We start from the raw sequence: 9,084 nt of genomic DNA, 5'->3' as shown, positions 1-9,084 counted from the left end.
TATGAAGTATTTAAGAGAGATGGTGTTATTTCCCAACAATGTGAATTGAACACTTTGCAATTCTAAAATAAAACTTTGTAATCTTACAAGGAAATTGTATTAGGGGTTGGATTTGGTAGTTGTTTGATGTTAGAGATGGCAAATTGATGCCCTAATGGTGGTGTTAGAGCGGGAAGACGACAAAATTTACAATGGTTTATATCATCATCAATTATAAGTTATTACAACTTGGAAAAAGAGCAAGTTTTTTATGAAACTGTCTCACACTAATTTATTTATTTATTTTGACATTCCGAACAAACAATAATTTGCCTTTAAAAAATAAAGTCGCTCTAATTTTAATATTTCACAATAAGTTACGATGAGACTGTCTCAACTTTATTTTTTTTTAAATGAGGAAGAGAACATACTTTGTAAGTAGACAAGCAAACAAATATTCCAAGTCAACTTGAATATCAACAAAAAAAAAGAGAGATAAGAGGGACAGCCCCAAAACATGAGCTATAGAATCACCATTATCTGGATGTTTGCCTACTCCCAATATAATAATACTCACCAAATAATAATAATTGAGCTCAAACTCAATTAGGTCACATACCCTACTTCATAAGCAATCATATACTAATCAAGTTCTTATATAGATTCAACAAGAGAGGTATGTCAAAACAGCAACACAACTATAAAAGGAACAACATTGCAGTTACATGTTTTTGCTGTTTTCAAATTGCTGCCTTAGTAGTTAGTACGGCATACGTGTTCTATAACAACTATTCCGTAGTTCTCCCTCCGTCTCTTTTTGTTTTTTACGTTTTTTCTTTTTGAGTATTTCAAAATGTTCTTTACATTTCTTTTTATATTATCACATAAATAACTTATATTCTATCAAAATTTGTGTCTAATTATTATTTAAACCAATAAAATTCATTGGGTCATTTAATCTCTCACACTTTTTCATTGGGACATTAAAATTTTCTCATTTCCCAATATTAGAATTTTGATAAAAGTGAAAACATTATAAATAAACGTAATTTATCTTGTTTAAATAAAACAATTGAGGAATCTCGATGTAAATTAATTATTCGTTAAAACGCGTGAAAAATACAAAACGTAAAAAACAAAAAAAGACGGAGGGAGTAGCTATTATAATGTATTATACTCCGTATTTGGTTGATCTTCTACGGAGTACGTAGTATTTTTATCAACCAAACAACATCGGAGTTTTCACTTCAGAGAACTCAATTTCGTAAGTAAAGATTTGTTTAATAAATAGTCATACAAGTTGAAATTGCACATCAGATATGCAAAAAGGCAATTCTGAACAACTTGCCAATACAATTAAGAGCCTTCACTGCACAATACAGATAACATCCCACTACTTGTTAGGGATATGATATGATATGCTGTCAGTCTGTCACACAAATTATTGTTATCATGATAGCTTCATTAATATCTCAAAGATATTCAACAAAATGATAAGAAATTACATTTAGTTTTTTTTTTGTTTTTTTTACCATTTTGTGCAACCAGCAAATCATACTTCAGTGAAATAAATTATCAGCAAAATGAACCAGATTACAGTAGAACACTATGATTTGTTACATAAAATGCAGCAAGTGTAGTAATTAGATAAATATACACTTGTCTTTTCGAATTCTCTCGAAAAAGATTATTAGCATCTGGAGGGAAGTGATTAAGCCACTTTCGATTAATTGATACAACAATCCTCCAAATAAATAAATACCCTAAACTCAGATGCATACATCAATCCGTACGATAATTTTATTTATACAATGCTTACAGGACCTGGAGAGGAACTTCTAATCACTCAATCTAAGATTTAACTACAGCAAAATACAGCTTTTCTACCACCACAAGAATCTGGGGTAGAAATCTTGGGATACCAAAGCTAATGCCGGTTAGGTTAATACTCGCAGTTAATAACAACGTACTTAATTAATACTACAGCCTCGATCATAAGTAAGGAGTAATTTTCATTACTTCCTGCCAGGTCAGATGAAGCTCGATCTACCCACTGGCAAGTATGGTTTACAGAGATACACGTACGTGTGAGAATATCCAACAACGGGATAATAACTTAATACTAGAGCCAGACTAGTCGACACCCTTTAGGCCCCTACAAGGAAATTCAAGGATGATGAGGAAGTAACTTCTTTCAGACTCCCTGATGTACTGAACTTCACCATTCATTATCTTTAGGATCTTTCTGCACATGCTCAGCCCAATTCCTTCCTTTGTTGACCAATTACTGTTGCGGAACATGTCCTGAACCAGTTCTGGAGGAAGCCCTTCTCCGGGGCTCACCAACCTTTTCAATGGACAGAAACAAAATCAGTTGAAATAGATGGAGAAGTTCATAGGCTCCTGGCAATTTTTACTAATAAGAAGAAATGAAAATTATGTTCATAAAAAGAAATGTTTGTTTGTAAAGATGAATGGTATTATGATATTAAGCATCCAGAAAAACAGGAAAGGGCGACATGAAAAGAGAAGGTAGAAGAAGAAACAATATGGTTTTCTCAGAGTCGCATCATAATAAGAATCTCTTATAACCATCAACTTCCCATGGAGGTGTCATCATTTTACTAACCTGCATTTAGAGAATTTCCACCGCCATTTGACACTTATGTTTCCAAAAACTACTCAGTAGAATGTTAAAAGCGTATGGAAAATATGGTTCAACATTTTATGTTCTAAACCAATCAACGAGAAATGACGGATCAAAATCATGTTCATCCTAAAAAACCTGTATGGCTTTGGGTTGCAGTGAACTGCATTTTATAGTGAAACGATGTTTATATACATGTCAAAACAAAATACCGCTTATGAGCCACAGGGTCCACAAGCAATATGCTTTTGAACAGTATGATAGGAATGACCAGCATAAAAGTGAACCACAAAAGGGTAGCATGAAACTCAAAAGACTAAACTATGGTAAAACTGAGAGTTCTCATATTTATATATTTGCACCTAACCTATGAAGATATTATTTTGTAGCATTGCCTACATCAGGAGAAATCTAAGTTTGAAAAAATTATGACTTAAATTTTCAACCAAGTCATTAGACAAAACTACTTACAGCAAATTACAATTTTCATAAACGATAAAATTTCAGGGAATAGATATGCAAACGAAAGCAAAGTATTTCAGTTAAACATCAATCCCAACCCTTCCAACATACTCAATCATAGTGCATAATGACTAAAACATCGTTGTACGAATTGAAACAAGAAGAACGAAAATGAAAAAGAAAAGTACGGAGTATCAACTTTAGAAATTACGTATTTATCCTAGTCTTATCAGGGAAAAATATTGATGAGCCAGTATAATGAAAGCAGTCATAAAGGCGTAATATACCTGAACTCAATGTAAACAACATTTTGCCCATCAGATATGTGCTTCAGTCTTGGTTGAACATGAATCTCCACCCAGCCATCAGGAGAAGGTGCATAACGAACCATATTTACCAAAAATTCTGCCAAAACTTGCTGAATTCTAACTTGATCCCCGCAGATAGCCAGAGTTTTGATTTCTTCTGGAATATCCCTGATCAACTGTAAGCCTCTTTCTCGTAGTAACATCATAACTTGGCTGACAACCGCATTTATGACATTTCCCAACATAAACTCGGCCTTCTCAAGCTCTAAAGTGCTATGCAAAATAAAGATCTAGATATCAGTCAACAATCCCTATCAGAAGTAAAATATGTAGGAGTACAGGAATCTAGATGGAAGTTTAATGAGAGGTAAAATCAAGAAAGTTGCTTGGGTTATAAGGGTGAATCAAGTATCAGTCCCTACTCTACTCATGCAAGTATAATATTGTATAGGGTTGATAGAACATAAAACAAATGTTATTTTCAACTCTGTGGCTGAGAAGCACAATCTAACATACATATAACCATGATAATGACAATGTCTTTAAAATAGCAGGATACAAGCAAATCAAAAGGCCACAAGTATCACATATAAGTGAGATTAAAGTCCAGTGTTTTGCATGAATTGCAGTAAGTATTCAGAAAAGAGTTTAAGACATAACGTTTTTGAACATAGATATTAGTTGCAGAACCACAAACAATAGAAAACTTACTTATCGTCGAAGATTTCCAGATTGATATCTTCTACAATCTTCTGAATTTGTTTTTCACAGGAACTGCTTGTCTCTATAAATTGCTTCAGATCTTCACTCAAATCCGTAGATTCCAAAAGTGAATTAGCGAAACGTATTCCATTTAGGGGATTCTTTATTTCTTGAGATAGGTAAGCCAATTCTTTCATCCTTTCAAAGCATAATTTTTCCTGTTGTCTCTGAATTTTTATCATTTGTTGCAATTCAGGACTTGCTATTTGCAAAAAGCAAAAGGCTCCAACAATATCACCATTCATGTTGACTCTCTTATTTGCAGTCAAGAGAGCTTGCACAAATTTTCCATTACGATCGTAGAAAGAAAATGGAAATTTGTCAGCATCCTGTCCTGCAATGGCACTATGCAAAACGATCATGAATTTGGTCAAAGCATCTTGACCCTTAAGCCGGCAACAAGCACCAAAAATATCCCCAACCAACATCTTTCCCATGACCTCTCCTCTGCTCCATCCAGTGAGGTTCTCTAAGGCTGTATTCCACTCAGTGCAATAAGCATTCTCATCTGAAGCGAAAATAGGGGGAATCAAAGGATTTGGGCTATGAATAATCGACTTATAATCCCGCTGTATATTGATGAATTTATCCATAACAACTTTCTGACCAGTAACGTCTTGGCCGACAAAGCATACTCCAACTATATTGTTTGTATAGTCTTTGCTAGAGCAAGCATTGACAACCACATAAACAGCTTTATTATGCAGCTCTGTGCCAAAGGTTTTCAGCTTTATCTCTATGTTCTTATCTTCTTCACCTGCAACATTCAATTTAGCAAGTAAATATTGTTAAACACTCGTTAAGTTAACATTAATGAAGAACTCCAAAGAAACTCTAGAATGGTCATCCTATACGATAACAAATTCACCACAAAAATTCAAACATTGTCATTTAGGTATTTGGAAAATCATTTTTTCCTGAAATACAAAATATTTAGTTCCATGAGGAACTGTGGTATCTGGTATGGGTGAAATTTCCCTTTGGTAGTAGATACAAAATTATTTTAGTAATCTGTAATAACACCCTTAGAAGTCTCATTTAAAGAGAGATACCTCCTCAATAGAAACCAAATCTTGCACATGACACAACCGACCACCAAGCATATCAAACATACCACCACAACAATGAATTATAATAACATAGTTATTCGAAGCATCATTATAGCAAAAATATACCATTACCACCATCATCTTACCGGCACCACCACACCTATCAAAAGTACCACCAACCTCTTAGGAGCTACCACTTCTATACCTCTTTTTTCGAAGCAACATCTATAAGAATACAAGAGGTATCTTGCTAGCATGTCATCCTTTTAATGGATCCACTTTTAAACAGAAGTTACATTTCATACAGGAGAATTACCAATTTATTTTGGTGGAGTGTCCTACGGTCTGTCATATAGTTGTTGTTTACAATCACCTCCTTCTTGTCACAATCCAAATCATGTAGTCTATTTATGGTGGAGTCACTAACTCACAATGCATGGTTTGTTCAGAAATTCGCAATAGGTTTATTCCATTAACACACTGTACCTACAATCTACTGTATGCTTTTTTGAAAGATATTAGTTTGCTTACTAGGATATAGACTATTGTTTACATGCAGCATTGCAGCTCCTCGGTTTCTTGATTTATTCAATCCAAGACCTTGGTTGCTTGGAATCAATATTTTACGGCCAAATTGTATCATCAGCTATCGCAGTGGAAATACCCAAATACAACAGTTTAGCCGGAAAAACATAGAAGCTAAAACTTACCTTTCAGTGACCATATAAAGGGAATGGTAATCCTAAACCATGTTCCAAAAGCATAACAAAAATTTAGGGGCTGAACTTTTATATAACCATTGAAAGTAGAATTTTGTATAAACAAGTTACCTCTTAAAGCATGATGAAGAAGCTCCTGAACAACTTCTTCAGATTCTTTAAACACGAGGTCATGAACTAAAGATTTTCCCATGGCTTCCTCCACAGAGAGGCCAGTCAACTCAGCAATCTTCGCATTCCACCCATTAATGCGGCCATTCGCATCAACAGCAAATATTGGTGCTGTAGCAGTTTCAATCAACCTAACCATTTCTCTGGCAACTGAACTAAGCTCATCCATCCCTTGCATCTCTATATCCCCACCATCAGTATACACAACCGCCTTGGAATTGACATCTGCATCCTTGAACGTGTCTCGCAAAATAAGTTGCAATGAATGAATTGCATCCATCTCTGCATTCTCCCATGGCATACTCCGACTTTTGACAACTTCCAGAAACGCTTTAAATGAAGAGCGTGGATGCATCCTTTGTACATCATCTTTGTCTTTCGGATGATGCTTTGCACCACCCCACTTGATTTCTTTAGCAGTGTGTGACCTAAACCAGAAAAGGAAATCCTTTTGAGTTATATAAGCAACAGCCATACCACAAACTGCATCAGCAAGTGCTGCTGCGCCAGGGTAACCTGCATCAGCCAAACTGTCTGTGCTCAGACCAGTAGAGTCCCCATGGTAAGTCAATAACCACTGCACAATATCCTTTATTTGGGCCTCAGTTGGGGTTACACCTAACGGGTAGTAACTACCCCGGTACAAGAGTGCAGACCCATCACACTTCACCAGATCCATGATGCTCGGGCTTTGAGTAACAATTCCAGTGGGAGAATCTCGAAGAAGCATATCACATAACAGAGTTTGAGTCCTTAAAACACGCTTTTCCAACATCTGTGTTGCTAACTGTAACTCCATATTCAATTGTAGGCCAAAAGCCTGCATTAAGAACTCACAAGCATATCTCAACGGGAAAGGAATGGACCGCGGAGATGTATGATGGCATACAACCAAACCCCACAATCTCATTGCATTCCTACCACCAGGTGCAGCTTCATCATCACTTCCATTGATTATCACTGCCATAACTAAAGAAGCAATGGACCCCATATTAGCCATATACTGAGAATGGCAACCATGAGGAGCTCTAAGTGTGGAACCAACTAAGCAAAGAGGCTGCTGTAGACGTTCATCCTGAATCACGGACACAGGATTAACATGGCAATCCACTATCATCCTAACCCGATTTTGCTTAAACAAAAACCTAGACGCCTGAGGTATATCTGTAGCAGGATAATGCAACCCGAGATACGGCTCTAAATCAGGTTGCTTACTCTCAGAAACAACCTCCCCATGTTCATCCTCATGAAACTTATACACCATAACCCTATCATAACCAGTAAGCTGCCTCACACTCTCAACAACAGTATCACACAAAATCTTAATATCCCCACCAGGCAAAGACTGCAAATGTGAAATTGCTCTCACAGCAAGCTTCTGAGACTGAACAGCCCCAGCAATTGACAAGGCTGGGTCCTCAGTTCTAGCAGGTTCAAGATCAATAACAATCCCCACATCAATCCTATGCAAAATTGCATAAAAGGGCTTCCCAGATACCTTGGAATGAATCCAAACAGGGTTCAAAAGTGTAATTTCCCTAGCCCCAAAAGCCTTCTCTAACAACAACACACTATTTGACATGAAAAGGGTTCTTACATCAATTCCAATCATCAAAAGTTCAGGCCTATCAACCTCCATAGAAGGTACAGTATGTGGGTTTAACCCCAACATTTCTCTAGCATTTTCACTGAATGCAATTACCCTATAACTCGATTCATCAATGGCAATCATACACCCAAAAGGCTGAATTTGGCCACCCCTTTGAATTCTAGACAAATATGCAGTAATTTGTTTTTCAGGAACAGATAGAATTGTGGGTGGTCTGACTGATTGAGAGTAATCAAATGACTTACCAGACTCCCCAGATTGCTCAAAAGCAGCATGTAAACGAGCATCAACAGTGTATTGCGCAATTGCTTTGCTCATTGAATCAGATGGATTGTGAGCTTGGTTATTGGATTGTGACCCTCTACTTGTTGAACCCATATTGTTGGTGTTTTTGTTTGAGAAAAACAACTTTCAGAGAATTGAAAGTGATGTTTTTGTTGTGTATTACACCATTATTGATGATTTGTATAGCTCTGTTTTGTGGCAGAAATGGTTGTCAAGGACAGTAACTGAGTCTTAGTGAGTAGGAAACTGGAAAGACTAGAATGTGTGTGTGTGAGAATTTGGATTTGTGGTTTTGGTTGTCGTGGCTGTTTGTAGCCTACACTCATTCTCATCTCCGCATTTTTCCCTTTCCCGAGAATTCGCTATAAATACTGCTTCCGTTTTTTTAATACTCCGTCCGTCCCTTTGACCTTTACCGTTTTAAAGGGGTCTAAAAACGATCTTTTCAAAAAAAAATTTGGTTCTACTACGAGGAGTTCCCACCGCCTTAGGCGAGTGGACTAATCTCCCGCGGGAGTTTGCATGGGTATCTCGATGGGTAGCATCCCTTCCAGTTGAGATTTTTTCCATTCCCAAGGCTCGAACCCGAGACCTTGGTTAAGGAGCAAGAGGCCCTTAACCACTCATGCCAACCTCAATTGGTATCTTTTCATTTCTTTGCTTTCATGTTTAACCTTTTCTCGGTAACTAGTTATTGGACCGTGCGCTAGCGCGAACGATCCCCCAAAGTATAAAAAAATTGTTTCGTAAAAGGACATTTACAAATTTATGGCGAACTCTAGGAAAATAAAGGTAAAGCTCGATTCGCTCGTAATTGATAATATGTGATTATAAATATGTTTACAAGAGGTTTTATTGATATTTTAACAATCCATATGCAACATTAAACTCTCCGAAATTGTTATTGTAGTATTCCACATGGAACATTAGCAACATGCTTAGGTTGAAATGGAAGATGGAGCATCTCATAGAAAAGCAAAGACAAAAAAAAGGGTCAAAATAGACATTGCACTATTGATAAGAATAAGACAAAAGAAAAACAAAGAAGGAAATTAGGGATATGTAGGTAATTGCACTATTGGGTGAATAGTAA

General features: G+C 36.5%; 1 protein-coding gene across 1 annotated transcript; it reads right to left on the bottom strand.

Moving 5' to 3' along the window:
* Positions 1 to 1,724: 1,724 nt before the first annotated feature.
* Positions 1,725 to 8,347, bottom strand: LOC110801487 (phytochrome B). Its single transcript, XM_022006854.2, has 4 exons — positions 6,038 to 8,347; positions 4,108 to 4,915; positions 3,376 to 3,669; positions 1,725 to 2,326 (listed from the first exon to the last, which is right to left on the bottom strand). Exons 1-4 carry the CDS (start codon positions 8,082 to 8,084, stop codon positions 2,113 to 2,115), a joined length of 3,363 nt encoding a protein of 1,120 aa, XP_021862546.1. The 5' UTR covers positions 8,085 to 8,347; the 3' UTR covers positions 1,725 to 2,112.
* Positions 8,348 to 9,084: the final 737 nt, after the last annotated feature.

This window comes from Spinacia oleracea, chromosome 3 (genome assembly GCF_020520425.1).
Source record: "Spinacia oleracea cultivar Varoflay chromosome 3, BTI_SOV_V1, whole genome shotgun sequence".
In the NCBI taxonomy this organism is placed as follows: domain Eukaryota; kingdom Viridiplantae; phylum Streptophyta; class Magnoliopsida; order Caryophyllales; family Amaranthaceae; genus Spinacia; species Spinacia oleracea.
The sequence above is the reverse complement of the archived record's forward strand: the minus strand, read 5'-3'. Positions and strand labels throughout refer to the sequence as shown.